At 42.2% G+C, this 15,576-nt stretch overlaps 1 protein-coding gene across 1 annotated transcript; it reads right to left on the bottom strand.

Annotated features, from left to right (window-relative positions):
• Positions 1-9,114: 9,114 nt before the first annotated feature.
• Positions 9,115-14,369, bottom strand: LOC139299883 (ornithine decarboxylase-like). The gene is made up of 8 exons (XM_070922824.1): positions 14,346-14,369; positions 12,740-12,913; positions 12,472-12,644; positions 12,168-12,384; positions 11,878-11,961; positions 10,300-10,462; positions 9,901-10,022; positions 9,115-9,372 (listed from the first exon to the last, which is right to left on the bottom strand). Exons 1-8 carry the CDS (start codon positions 14,367-14,369, stop codon positions 9,115-9,117), a joined length of 1,215 nt encoding a protein of 404 aa, XP_070778925.1.
• Positions 14,370-15,576: the final 1,207 nt, after the last annotated feature.

The following is a 15,576-nucleotide window of genomic DNA, read 5'->3' as shown; positions in this document are numbered from 1 at the left end:
GCCGCTAACGTCAAATCGGTATATTCTGTTTTAGGTTTAATCCTCATTATTCCGGCGTGAACAAGCCAGGTTGCGACCCAAACGTAAGCCAAACGGCGTGTTAGCTCATTTACGGGGGAGAAAAGTGGGCCCATTTTATTTCAACAACAGCACACGCGTAGACAGCACAGATGGACGACCCGATTACTGCCCGGCACGCTTTTTTAATATTACCATCTGACATACCATTGTAATTAGGCTACAACGTAAACCGCTAAGCTGTGATTATATATCAAATGATCTACGACATGTGCTCATATGGATTTATTGTCACTATTTAAAACACAGTAACTCAGTCACTTAAAACAACTCTTTAAACTCACTGCAAAAAGTATATTAAAAAAAACCTGTTTGGACCACACCAATAATTTGTGTAGGCTATCATTCACAAGTAGGTGTAAACATTTTGACTTGATTCACTGTGAAACAAACACAATTCCAATGAAAAACATCTTTCATGGAAACATGACTATGAAACAGACTACGTTTTATGATTCATTATATACCTATCTATTATATTCATATCAATCTTTTGACTGATTTTGTTGTAAATAAATATATAAATCTTACACCCTTAAAATCAGGAGGGCTTCACGACCCCCCATGGAGCTTAGGTTTTATCAGATTCTAAGTCATACCTCTGTCCCCAAGAGTCATGTCAGCTTGGTTTAGGAGGTATGCCTGTTTTTGCGGGTGTTCTAACGAACGGTGATGGTGCACTTGTGCTGATGGCCGCATTGTAATCCTCCCCTCACAGGCCTGAATCACACAATGAGTCTGTGAACCGTTAGTCATGCTTACGGTCGAGGTCTGGCCTTCTTGCTCGGCCACACATTCTTCTCCTATACTCTTCCCCCTGCTGAAACTGACTTCTACCACTTTTTGACCGACTCGCCCATCTGCTGGTGTTCACTTCAGTATCTCTGTGGCTATTAATTCATTCTATTTTAAAGCAAGCTTTAAAAAAACCCATAAAACTATCAAATATCACCCTTTCACCTTCTTAATACTGTTATGTTCTACATAGAATGAACAATTTCAAAACTGGGTACCACTTTCTAACAAGGCGCCCTTCATGAAGGCTTTATGAGTTGTAACTAAAGATTTAATCATGGTTAATAAATCATTACCAAGGCTTTCTACATGAGTCTTCTACCAAAAGATATTCCCTTCCCTGATGATGGTAGTGAGTGCTGTCTATATATTGACCTTCCACATAGGATTTCTGGGTAATATAATCAATTAGCTCTTGCCGCCATTTGGTGCCGCCACCGGGCAAAGATGCCTTGTGTAGCATTGCTAGCAGCATGGATGGATAGCCATGAAAGTTGGTGCAGATATCCATGGTGCCCAGAGGATGAAACCTCGTGACTCTGGTGATCCCCCGACCTTGGGTTTAGTTGTAATTTGCAAGTGTTAGCACGTTAGCATAGCATAACAAACTAAACTGTGATGATGGACGTGGCAAACACTATCTGCTGCACATCAGCATGTTACCATTGTCACTGTGCGCATGTTAGCATTTAGCTCAAAGCACTTAGTCTTGTTGAAGTTGGTCTGTAGCTGCAGCAACTACAATCTGCAGGAGTAACTTCAGTGGACTCCTAATTTAAGAATGCAAATGAACAGCTACTGCAGCTCTGGAGGCAAAATGCTGTTGAACAACATGCAAACTCAATTCAAATTCTGCTACCTGTTCTACCTGCTCCCACATAAAATCTGTTATCTGCACGTGTCTGTGCAGCAGTCCCTTGCTCCAGCAACTTCACTAGTTCCTCAAGGGGATTCCCAGATGATCCAAGGCATGCTGGGAGATGCTGTCCACCCTGCTGCTCCTGTAGGTCAAACCCGGGTTTTGCGCAGGCTGATTGCCCCCTCTTCCTCCACACCTCAGAGGGAGTTCCCCCTTTTAACAAACCCACACAAAGAGTCGATGCTTGCTATGAGCAGAGGAAATGGCCAGTATCGTTCACACAACCCATTCAGACACACACACATTAAACCCAAAGCACACATACAGTGCTGGTTTGTTTGACTAGACTCAGCTGTGTGTCTGCATGTGTGTTTGTTATTAGCAATAGCTGAGTGCAGACACACACACACACACACACACACACACACTCTACCAGACTCTTATCTTTCTCCCCCAGAGAAGCCAATCCTGACTTCCTGTAAACGCTCAGGACTCCCTCAGCTTGCCCACACACAGGAAGGGAGTGTGTGTGTGTGTGTGTGTGTGTCAAAAAAACTTCCTGTAGATAGACAAACAAAGGGCCCACTGATATGCTCACCTTTTACCCTGTCTTCAAGCTGTAAGCCTTCACACTCTTTAAAGTCATTTAAAGCTTCACAAGGTAACCTCCCACTGGTGCCCCCCAGTGGCTGCAAGCGGAAACTGTTTACAGTTTGAGGACTGGGGGGGGGGGGGGGGGATATCACCTGCGTGGAGACGGTGAGAAAACTAAATGACACTTTGAGAGTGGGGGTTTCACTTGGATGTTGTGGTAAACCGAACCCGCCTCCATTTACATGTACTTCAGTTTGTGGTTTCCTGCATTTCCCAGAATGAATTTCAAAAAGCCTCACAGAGGAGGAGGCACCGGCTTGCCTCCACTTACTAAGGCTGTGTTGATCCATTGTGAACTGTATTAAGCTAAATTTGGGACTAATAATTCATATATTGCACTACGCTGTCATTTTTATTCTACTGTTTGATTTGTCTCATTAGCTTATTTATATTTTAGCTTATTTTTATCTTCTATTTCAGTGAATTTTACAAAATTATAAAATCAGATGGATAAAAAAAAGGGGGATCAAATACACCCCTTTGTTCCACTACAAGGCTTACCAGCACATACATGTTTACTATAGCTCACATTTAATGATAATAGCTGCATTACTGTGATACTGTACTTTTTCATTATTCTAATCATTACATTCAAATAAGGAATTACATTTAGTGGTGAATGCTGTGGTGATAATGACAAACGTCTGGTGAGTCACATCTGACAATTAAAGCTGAAGATATCATCTAATTTGATCCCGTTAACAGCTCTCGGTCTGTTCGTTAGCCGCTGAGCTAATGTTAGCTAACGTAGACTACTGCTCGTGCACAGATCCCTCGCTAAAGTGATTAAGATATAGATGCGATCTTCTTAAAAGCGCAATTGAGTGATTCCGACTGTTTACTATCTGCTAGCGTTAGCTGTCGGTCAGCGCTCAACCCCACTCGACTGCTAGCTACAACGCAGCGGGCTAGATCACAACGTGCGCAGTCAGCTAATGCCAGTCGAAATGGTTCTTTGGCTGAGCATACAAACACTGGTTAGCAGTGCACGATTACGCAGCAACAGCCAACAGTTCATGCTATGCTTTGGCTAACTCGTGAAATAAATATTAATGCAGCTGATAAAATCTAGAAAGCCTGTTACTCTGCCCTTGATTTTATGAATTGGGTGTAGGGAGTTTGTAGTGATGGGACATTTTATGTTTTTTAAGGGGACATTATTGCCATGGCACGATCTGGCTGAAAACCCTGATACTGGGTCTGGACCTCCAAATATATCGAAGTTTTGAGTAAAAAAGTGTGGTGCACCTTTTGGCCTTAAAGAGGGCACGGCCCACTAACAGGATCTGGTGGTATTGAGTGGAAGTAAATCAATTCAAGCTTCAGCGAGGCGTTGATGTAGAGTACAGTCTGCACTGTCATAAATTTTGGGCTGCATGCAGAAGGTTCACCGTTCTGACATATGATAGCAACAGTCTGCGGTTGTGTGTGGCCCCCTGTCCTCTGTAACTTTTGCAGTGCGTTAAAATCATTTTAACACTGGCCCGGCAAGCAGTGGACTGTTGCAGGGGTGCACAAAACCTCAGAGAAAAGAAGTTAAAAATCTCCTGAAACGGAAGCGTCCCGAGTGCTTCAACCTCATATGCATGTAGCGCTCGGCAGACAACAACCGGAGAAGGAGGAGCAGAGCAGGATCGGGGACCACAGCGCCCAGTGCGTCCAGTGAAAACACCAGTCAAGGCACTGCACCTGAAGCGGTCGGCAGACGACTGCAGGGATGAAATCATCTGGGTTAGATTGACAGGATAACATTATTAATTTTTCTGCTCTGAAAGTGTTTTATTTTCGTGATTAGCTTTGGCTTGCGTCACAGACCTTCTCTTCACGAAAGGAATCAATAAAGGAAGAAAAGCCACTATAATTAATTATGTTCGGTACAGCAAATCAAATGCCTTGTTTCAGCTTTATTCTTGTAAAGTGTGACAATGGCTGTATGGATGGTGGTTTTTCTCTAGGTGGGTCTGTCTGAGTCAAAATCCCAAGGCCGGTTTTTATTCCCGGGCCGTCCCTGGGCACGGTTGGCTGTACTCAGCTCTTACCAGCTGATTTAGCATGAGGAATCCGGAAGACAGTGCGCGAGAGAGGCCCTGTAAAAAACATAATCTAACCGGTAATATAATGTAGTGAGGCAGTATAATATTTCCAGTTGTGCCCTGTAACCATTTTCATAGACTCCATGATGGGTATATTACCCTCTGCAATACGGAAAGCTCAAAGGTTCATCAAGGGCACCAGTCAGGAGGTCCACACTCTATTCTCACTCTCGCCATATGGAAAATGATACCGGGGCATTAAATCATGCACTGCCCATTTCCGAGACAGTTTCTTCCCACAGGAAGTCCGAATTGTGCTAACTCAGGCACTGATGGCTTACTTTCACAACTACTTTGTCAGATATATCCTATCGAGATGGGAGTGAATCAGCCAGACAGGTTTTGGAGAGTGTATTTATTTTGGCAGGTGAATGTAAAAAGAATGATTACACAATGAGCAACATTGCCACGGCGCTGAAACCGAGTCCTTGTGTTTTGTATTCCTTTAATTAGCACTAGTGATGCCATGTGAGTGATCTAATTAAACTAATGACTGACATGGTGGGGGGGGGGGTCTTATAATCAGAGCAGTGTTAAACCCAGACTACGAGCTACAGGGTTAGGCAGATTAACATGGGATTACACCCATCTGCACCGCCACTGTCTAGGAAAAGACGCCAGAGAGGAGACAAAATATGACAAAGAAACAACTCGGTCCGAGTGATGCGCTTCTGCACAAATACCACATACCCCTACTCTACTACTCATGGCTGAATAAAAGTATGGCACTGCCAACTGTGGATTTTGGGGGATTTTTTTGTAAGTACAATAACCAATTTTACCAATTATTTGCCACATTGTTTTATATATATATACACACTTTTGTATTTTTACATTGTGTCCCCCCACTTCTGAAACCAAACCTAGACCTTTGAATAGAGAGATAGCTACATATCTATTTATCAGCTACATAGATAGATAGATAGATAGATAGATAGACTGCCTATACAGCCAGTAAACACACACTCGGAGCCAGCAGAATGATATAGATTAATAATGGACCCAGTGTTGTGGGAGATAATCCCGTCATTGCCGCACAATGGATTTATGTTTCCTGCCAAAACAACTGTTGACCACCAGCTGGCTCAAACAGACGTCCAGCCCGGTACAGGCAGGGGGGGTTGACCAATATGTTGGAGAAAACGGGGCAAGAAAAGGGAACGGCAGCACAGCAAGAGAAGGGGCGGGAGAAGCAAAATCCTTTTCCACACACCTACAGAAAACGCAGTTGCTCGTGAGGGTTACCCGCCAACAGCCTACAACCACACTCCCTTTCCTTTAGTCTGTATTGTCATTTCCTACTTTTTTCCCCCCCCTCCACTCTTCCCAGTGCAAGGGTGTGCTGGTGCCTGGCTTACAATCATCACTTGGAATGACCAAGCACCGTGTCAGGTGCAGGCTGTGCAGCTGTGACTGTAAGCTCACCACGACCATATGGAACCATAGGTGTTTCTTCTGTGGTGTATAAGGGGGGTTTTAATGTGATGTTTTGCCACCACCGCAATATCTCTGCTGTGGTGCGTTCAATATCTTCAAGTTATCATCACATCCATTACCAGGGACAATGTAATTATTAAAAAACAACAATATAATAATAATAATAATAATAATAATAATAAGTCTGAAAGATGATCATTATTAAGATTATTATATATGTTATTGGTTTATTTGACATTATGGCTGTGCTGGTAGCAGATGTTAGCCACCACACATACACACACATTTACACACACACTCACACACACACACAAACCATCTTACTACAATATCTATGTCTCGTTCCCTCGCGCTCACACACACACACACACACACACACACACACACAAGAGAGAGATACAAGGGAAACACAATGAAACACAATGAGCCTACCTTGAGTGTTTGTATTCCGGCGATGAGAATAACGTGTGTCCGGCAGATAATAGGTCGGTCACGGTCGGGCTAATATCAAGCCCTCGGTGTGTACTCCTCCGTAAAAATTCCCCGGTAAAAACCAACGGAGGCGTTGCGTGTGAGGCGGATTCCCACTCTTCCCAATTCCCCATTCATTGCCGGATATCAGTGTGCCCTTACCGACACACGGCCGGTGATATTATGACCATTATTCTCCTTCCCTCCGGTGAGCACGAGCTGACGTCTGAAGAGCTCCGGTGGCACGAGCCTCCTCCGGTCGACGGGAGGTGATGAATTATTCACGAGAGGGGCGTGGCCAATAAGCTCAGCGTTGCTTTTATGCGCGCGCTCGCGCTCGCGCGTGTGTGTGTGTGTGCCACAGACAACAACAGGATCCCTGGCTGCGGCCGAAGCAGCAGCTGTCGTGATGAAGCGGTCACGAAATGTAGGACGACATCTAGTGGTCAAAAGACAGTTTGCACCTAGAGACGCCGGAATCACAGCGAGGGCCGGTGCACAAGTGCTGTGTTATGTGTGTGTGTGTGTGTGTGTGTGTGGGGGGGGGGGCGGGTAGACTCAAATGTACAAAGGGGAATGAAACTGAGATATCATTAAAGGATAAGTCTGGTGATTCTATATTATATATTTTCTTCTCAACAGTCCCATTTTTTTTTTTAATTTAGAATCGTGAATTTGGCTGCTGAGCTTTTCAGAAAGAACTCCTGGGGGGGTTGAGGAGTGATGACCCCTGGCGAGGCTAATGTCACAGAAGCCAAACTGAAAAGCAAAACAGTGGACTGAGTAGGCAGCCTTGTAAAGTAACAATAGCAAATTCTGGTTAGCTAACATTAGCATCCTGTTTTGTAAAAGCTACCGTTTGATAAGGCAAAATGTTCATTGGTAACTTCAGTTTGCTAACACAAGGATCCCCATGTCATTACACAGCTTGGTGGCTTTCTGTCTGCACAGCTAACACATGTAGCCAAGTGGCAAAGCAGTGATCAGCATTAGCCACAAGATGCAACGGTGGAACTGAGGTCTGTAAGCCAATGGGAAGAGAGTAGCCCCCCCCCCCGCCCAGACAGTGAGGAGGGTCATTAGGAATGAGAGGGTAACAGTATTTTCTGCGTAAAAAAATATGTGACATGATTATATTTTCTACATATATGAAACAAAAAGCCACATAAAGAGTAATAGTTTGAGTATAATTAGCATTTTAACACAAAAGCGTGTAAGAACGAAAACAATCCAACTTGATTCTAACAATAAATGTTAGTCAGCTAATGTGTTGTTAAAGATGAGCTTGTTGTATATGATTTTTTTTTTTTTGGGGGGGGGGGGGGGGGGGGTTATTTCTATATCTTATGTCTATGTTTTGAATGCAGTATGAGTTTAGACACAAATCTAATTTACAAATTTACAAAAACCAAACACTGATACTAACAACACAAGAGAGGTTTATGTCTTCAGTTACTCCAGACGGTGTGTTACAATCTACTTTCTCCGGCTAACATAAATGTTAGCTTCTCCAACAAGCTAACTTCGCCTGCACTTCATGTAACGTCCACCGGGCTGACAAAAAAAACCTTACGCTATGCGTGACTGACTGCCTGCAGCCATTTTCTCCACGATATCCTGTGTGTATATAATGTATGATGTTATGTAAAAGCAGTTACTCCCAATAATGACAGACACACGTGTTTGCAGTTTCAAGCACTTTCACTTTCAGTTTTACTTGAAAACCATCAGGAGGAGCAGGTAGAGGTGCCAGGAAACGGCGGCTAAGAAACACCCAGGCGTGCCGGCTGATTGCTCAGTTGCATCGATTAGGCTAATGATGTCACAACGCCTGTATTGCTCGTAAGATCATCATTCATATATCATGTATTATGGAAACTACCTGTTGAACTACTACTACTACTTGACATCTGGAACAAAGCTGGACACAACACATAGAAGATTTTCATCTATGGACAAAAACATAGAAATAATTGCCTTTGCGTTTGCCATTAGGAGGGGTGAACGTTTTTACAAACACAGATCACGTTTTACTTTTGCAGAGCTCATCACGGTCAGAATGGCGTTTACCAGAGATGTTGCGACTCAGGGAGATTCTCAACAGATCAGTGTGGCTGATCCTTTCTTTACTGCACTTTCTTTGTCCACCTCAGCCTACAAGTACTGTTGTTGTTGCAGAGTGAAAAATGATTTGGGGGGTGAATATATACGGATTCGCCGAGCTAGGGCGTTATATAATCTCTTAGCTCTTCTCTCTCTGTTTTGTTAATGTCAATTCTGTGGGCAACTTGAGGATTTCGTAGCTACAGCTGTTACTTCAGTGTGTCAGGTACATATCTAATCAACATTTGGGTAAATATAAGTATCGGATCCTGACTCCGTATCAGCAGATACCCCAGATGAGAGGACTTGGGATCAGGCCCCCCAAAAAAAAAACTTGATTGGGACATCCCTAATGTTTATATCACACCCCCTAAAACCAGAAATTGAGAAAAGATGGTGTATTTGTTAAAAAAAGAACTCTGTATACTGCAAAACTGTAAAAAAAAAAAATAAAATAAAATAATAATCTAATGCTCTCAAGCAGAAACTCTGCAGTGAATGATTTGTCATGCTTGTGCTATATACTCTATGAAATTCATTTCAATGACAAAATTCTCGCAACCACTGAAAGATGTTAAATGCCTATGTTTGTTCTTCGTGTCAGTATTGCAGACGAGGCTGTGATTAATGGCTAATGCCGTAGGTGTGAGTAAGGTTTAAGGCGTGCCACGTCTCAGCTGTCACAACAGGGTAAATGTGCGCTCTTTCAAAGCTGTTGAAGTCGCCGGACACACTGACAGAGTAAGCGCCCATGTTGTCGATGAGCAGCCAGTCCCCCACGTGCAACTCAGGGATCCAGTAGCCGTCAGTGACCTTGTCGATGCAGTCGCAGGTGGGACCCCAGATAATAGACCGGTACCTCTGCTCGCTGCTCTCAACAGCCTGTGTGGAGCACAAACACGGAAATATAAAATCCACACTCACATTCTCGCACAATCTACGTGTTGCCAAATTGTAAGCGATGGCCTCCGACATGCTGTGAAACATTTTAACAAACGGATCTATGACGGTGATATCGGGTTGGGTCATTGCGCTTAATTTAGAGCCCAGTATCTCAAAGCAATCCATGTCCATACGTAACAATTCCACACCTCAAGATTTATGTCCAATGCCAACGTTAAGAGCCAATACAGGAAGTGGTGTCTTCTTTAGGCATACAGTAGGCTTTCTGTTAACCATAACCACGATTTTTCCCTCACCATAACAAAGCACGTTAGCTGCTTCGCCCTGACCATACCTTAAACATACATTATTTGCCATAACCCACAAGCTTTAACTAAGTTTAACCATGTGGCCGGTCAGATACTGTGAAAAGTGAGGATTCTAAATCGTTGGCATTGGACGTAATCTGCTGTTTTGAAGAATCGTCCAATATTAACTTTCTGATGTGGTGACAGGGTTGATATTTACCCTGTGAAGGTATGGTTCAAGGTTGGAGTGAGCAGGATCGAACATAATGCAACTCAGGGAGCCATACACGCCATCATTAAGGTAGTACATCATCACTCTGTTTGGGCTGTTTTTCTCAACATCTGTAAAAAAAAATAAAAAAAATAAATAAATACATGCAAAATAATGAAAGTTACTAAGATGGCAACTAGATCTATCAAGCGTGTGAAGGTTTTTCTTTAAAAAGATGTTAAAAAAAAGAATCTGAAAATGATGATGAAAACAATGTGATCCTTTTCATCTGTGGTCCCTCGGCACAAAGTCAGTATAACCACACACTGCACGGCTATGACCTCTAGTTTGCGTTAATACTGGACAGGCGACATTTGTGTGGCTTCAAAGGACATATCTGAACATTACCGCAGCGTTGGTCCATGTCATCTTCGACGACTCTTTTGGCAATGACGTTCGCTGCCAGCGTGAAGGCTGATTCCACGTAGTACCGGCCCGGCTCTGCAATAATCTGCACCCCGCTGTCAGGCGGGAAGAATTCATCCAGGGCTCCATTAATGACTTCTGAAAACTAGGAGGGCAAACATAATAGGTAAATAGCATATTTCACAGGTATTAAACCTCTATTAATATGTCAGATGTGTGTTCTGGTGTGTTCCTATATGTATGTAGTATGAAATCCATGCAATTAGAGAGCCTGGATTAAAACCAAACGACAGAGTCTGATGTCTCCAACGTTGCATAAAAACTGTAGTCATGGTTCCTTGATATAGAGAAAACTTGATTATAAAGAAATCAGAGAACCACAAATGATGAAAATGACATAGGTACATTTGGACCTAGAATGCTTCACTGCTTTCCATGTTTGAAACATGAATCAGAAATATACTTTATTGATCCCCGGAGGAAATTATACAGTCCCGGTGCTCCCATTCAAGAGTAGAAGGTAGCATACATTTAGAAATAAGAGTATGTACAAAAATAAGATATAAAAAATAAGAAATAAAAAAATATACACATTTACAATATTTAAGTGAAAAAAGTGAAAAACAAATACAATAACAATATATATATATATATATATATATATATATAATATATACAGTGCTTAACAAATGTATTAGACCACCACCCAGTGTAAGGTGTTTGCCACCGCTGCCCTAAATTAACAGTATTGCTGATGACCAAAATATTTTTTGATGTCTCTGTAATGGTTAATCCACCAGTATGTGCAAGCCAAGCTCTTTAATCAAAATGATCTCTTTAATGCTAAAATAGAATTATTGTTGTTATCCATGAATTCTCAAATTTACTGTTTTACAAAAAAGCAGAAAAAAAATAGTAAAGCACGTTATTATTTTTTGATTGAGATGCCAAATGACAGTTATTTACTTGCATTCCTGAACAGAAACATTTGTTTTGTGGTTGCAAAGAATGCAAGTTGTTATCAGGGCCAAAGGAGGTCGTACAGAATATTAAGATTTCTGGTTAATATATGTGAATAAGGACTATTTAGGTGTTCCACTTTGTTATTTGCCATGAGGCACATAAGGACATAAGGACAATTCTTTTTTTTTCTCTGTATTCCTCAGACAAAAGAGACAAACCTCTTAACCTGCCACTACGAAAGTGCAAGAAACTGCATGGCAAATCGGTAGCAGTGAGTAAATGAAGGGGCAACGTCACATTCTGTGGACATAGAAGTGCCATCAGATGTGTCAAGGTGCCAGCAAACCTAACATTTCCTTCAAAACGTTACCTTTTCTAGTACGCATTTAGAGGTTCCTACAAAGTGTACATAGTCCTTAAAGGAAAAAAGGTAAAAGTTTATTCTAGATGTAGCAATTGTGTACATGTCCTACATAGTTTTTGAGTTTTGCTCCTTTTGTCAGTTCTTTGACCTGGATAATGGAAGTGCAGCATATCAATGAACGAGCACTGCGGCATTGTATATATATATATATATTTTTTTGTTTTTCATTTTACCTCCTCAAATTTGTATTCAAATTCCCCAATCGCAGAGAATCCTCCACCAATATCCAAGAGTCTCATCTGGAATCCCAACAAAGTCTAGGGGGAAAAAAAGACATCAAGCAATCAGTCACGTCATTCAAAATTCAAAGCCACTGTGTGTAATATTTGAACATTTTCTTGGGTGTCCCCCCCCAAAAAACAGCAGACAGTTGCGTCCACTGACTTGCAAATCATGACTAAAAAAATTGACAAAGGATTTGAATTGAATTCTTCAGTGTTCTGTTGCTAGAACAACGACTTACCGCTATGTCAAAGGCATATCGGGCAGCTGCTATGGCCTTCTTGAACGCCAAACTTCCAGTGCACCCGCTGCCCACATGAAAGCTGACCCCAATGACCTCTAAGCCCAGCTCTTCAGCGCGTTCCAGCAGCATACCGACTGACACCAGGCTGGCTCCAAACTTTGAACTGAGTTTGACCAGCGACTCGGAGTCATCCACTGCGATGCGGAGCACCAGCCTGGAAAGCGATTCAAAAAGCACTTGTCAATCAATCATCATGCCCGCTAAACATTCGGAGCAAAAATACTAGTAGCTTTTCACTTACTTGGCTTTGGCATGACAAAGGGATATTTTCAAGAGTTCCTCCTCGCTATCAAAAGTCATCGTGTCTATTCCATGAGCGCAGGCGTATTTGATGTGCGACAGCGGTTTGGTTGTGTGCGCGTAAATGATTTGATCAGGCGTCACTCCGAGGGACAGGGCCAGCTGAATCTCACCCTGCGTCAGACCAAAACATGTGTCAAACGAGCAGGCCGAGAAGGACACAACCTTTCTCAGAGAGCAGATTATCTTTTGGAATACTTCATCAGTACCTTGCTGGCACAGTCGAAGCCTGTGTCCAGAGCGCTCAGCATCTTCAGAACCGCCGGTGTGTTGTTGCACTTCACTGCATAGAACGGCTTGACTCGAGGTAAGTTCGTGAGCCACCTGAGGTGCCTCTTTAGCATACTATCTAGGTTTGCCACATAGAATGGCTCCTCGCTGTCCTGAACGAACAAAGCAAAGTTAACATTTTATTTTGAAAATGCACGTCTCACAATGGTCGTAGTTGGGAAAACTGAAGTGTCTGGACGTCTCCGATGCTCACCCCCGAATCGAGCTCTTTTATTTTATCGTCTATGAAGTCATTGACGGTCCTTCCGTTGTCCAAAATGTCAACGTCACAGTTCTCAGGGGACAAGACATGCTTGACCGATCCATTTGTAGTCACGTGTGCTGCAAGCAAGTAAAAGACAACAGCATAAAATGAATAATACATTCTACAGTTGCATTTACAAAACAAATTTTGACAATGTAAGGCTGGACCACAATAATAATCAGCTCTGCCTGTATTTGTTTATAGCTATTAGTCTAAAACGTGCCATGCAAATAGTATTCAAAAACAAAATTGTAGCGATAGCATTCATAGGCGCATTAAATAAATTAAATTAAATACATTTTTTTTTTTGTCTTACCACGGCTCGCATGCTCATCCATACTTTGCAACCCTGAAAATATCAAATATTTCACAAATTAGTGTTTTTTGACAAATGTTATCGAAGCATTTCTATAACAAAAAAAACTGGCGGTGAGTTCGACAGTGACTGCTCGCACATGTCCAACTGACTGCTCACTGGAACATGCTGATTTTGTTGCCTCGGTCCTTTTCCCCACCTACTTTTTCAAAACTAACAGTAAACCTACTTACCTTGAAAAACGAGTTGTTTAATTTCCCTGTCACGCGGAGCGATCTCTGGACTCATTACACTAACACAAACAGATGATGCGCCAAGTGATAGGACAGCCAGAGGGGGAAAAGCTGTTGTTTATTCTGGCTGTTACAGAACATCCACACTAAGGAGGCTACATTTAAAAAAATGGTTCTTCTAGTATTTTTGTCACCCAAAACCAGAACTTTTCCAAAATGACACCCAAAATGAATATACTGTATTTTTAAAGGCTCCTTTGGCATTTTAGTGGTTATGGGGGAAGCAATGACCAGACATGGTCAGGGTGTGTGTCACAGGACTGGCGATTTGTTAATGTCAGTAAATCCCATGTAAAGACCAAAACCAACGGTGAATTTACCTGCTAACAAATATTGTCTGTGTATTTAGAGCCTGGTATTATTCTTCTGTGCTATTGAGCTCCATTGTTGTCCATAAACTACTAAAAACACAGAGTGACATGTTCCTATGTTACGATGAACATGGACACTGTAGTTTGGTTTGAGTCATTCTAAAAGCTCACGAGAGCGCCGAATTTGTGTTCATCCACAGCTGAGAATAGTCCCAAACAAATGTACTATTTCCTCCTGTCTGAGTAACATTTCCCTAAAAGAAAATGACTGAGCCTTCTTTAACATGACCAACAGGGCGTTTCCACAGCAGGAACTTTCCCAGAGGACCAAGAACTTTTTGAGGAGCTCAGGAACTTCACCTGCGTGTCGATTGGAGGAACCATGATTCCATGTGCTGGAGCATTAAGTATAGAGATATGAGACTTAGCAATTGTGGGAAAAACTGTTAACAGTGCAGTTGATACAGCCCATCAGTAAACACTCATGTCTCAAGTCGAATTATCACAGATCATGCCTGCCATCAAATATTTGTCAACTCAATGATAGCTTCCACAGGAGGCTATTACTTTCATTAGCAAACATTTCACATATAACTGACTCATGTCAGGCCATGGCTTATATTGTAGTTGACATGGTTAAGCTAATGTTGATTTCCCTTTTCCAATATTTGCAAGGTAAACAGGACCTCTATTCAGAGTCACCTGCTCGTAATTTATGCAGTCGGCCACTGCCCAGAGTGTGGAAATAATTGACATCACCAGACATCCAATTTTTGTGGATCTCAACAGCTTTGTGTTTGTGAGAAACTGGAGTGAGTTAAATGATACCCATGGCTGCCAAAGGACTGCAAACGGCACATATATCACATATATCCTCGCTGCTGCTAGCATTTCAACTGTGTGCATGAACCCTGTTCTCTTGGATCATAATGTTTTCTGTCTTGAAGCAAACCCCCTGAAATATCCATATTGACTTTATGGGAAACATTCCTCTAGAACAGATGGATTAACGTTATTTCTTTTTAAAAAAAACTGCGCCCCAAAATTCTTTTCGGTGGAACACCTGAAGAACTCATCTTCCAATCCAACACGTCATGTCAATCCGACAAGTGATAGATTGGCGCCAAATTCTGTAGAGACATTCGTGGCTCCCAGACCATGTATCCTAATGATGCGATCCCCTGACTTTTGTTCCATCATGAGGTCGACATTTGTTGATTTAAGCAAAGCACCTCAACAGCTATTGGGTGGATTGCTATTAAATTTGGAGGATGAATCTTGCAATATGCAAGTTCTAGCATGCTAACACGCTAAACTGAGTGGCACCATTGAGGAACATGATACCCTCTAAACATCAGCATGTTAGCATTATCATTGCGAGCATGTTAGCATGCTGAAACCACCGCTAAGTACAACGTCACTGTGCTCTTACCGTGGCTGTAGAGTCTTATGGCGACGTTCATGCCATATTGGAATTATCGCCAGTATCGCAATGATTTTTTCACTATTTACCTTGACTCATTCATGTGCAAATAACTCTGGGCTCCTCCAAAATAACACAAATACAAACAAACCTCTGCACACAGTCAGT

The sequence above is a fragment of the Enoplosus armatus genome, chromosome 17 (genome assembly GCF_043641665.1).
Source record: "Enoplosus armatus isolate fEnoArm2 chromosome 17, fEnoArm2.hap1, whole genome shotgun sequence".
NCBI lineage: Eukaryota > Metazoa > Chordata > Actinopteri > Centrarchiformes > Enoplosidae > Enoplosus > Enoplosus armatus.
Note: the sequence above shows the minus strand (reverse complement) of the source record. Positions and strands in the feature narration are given on the sequence as shown.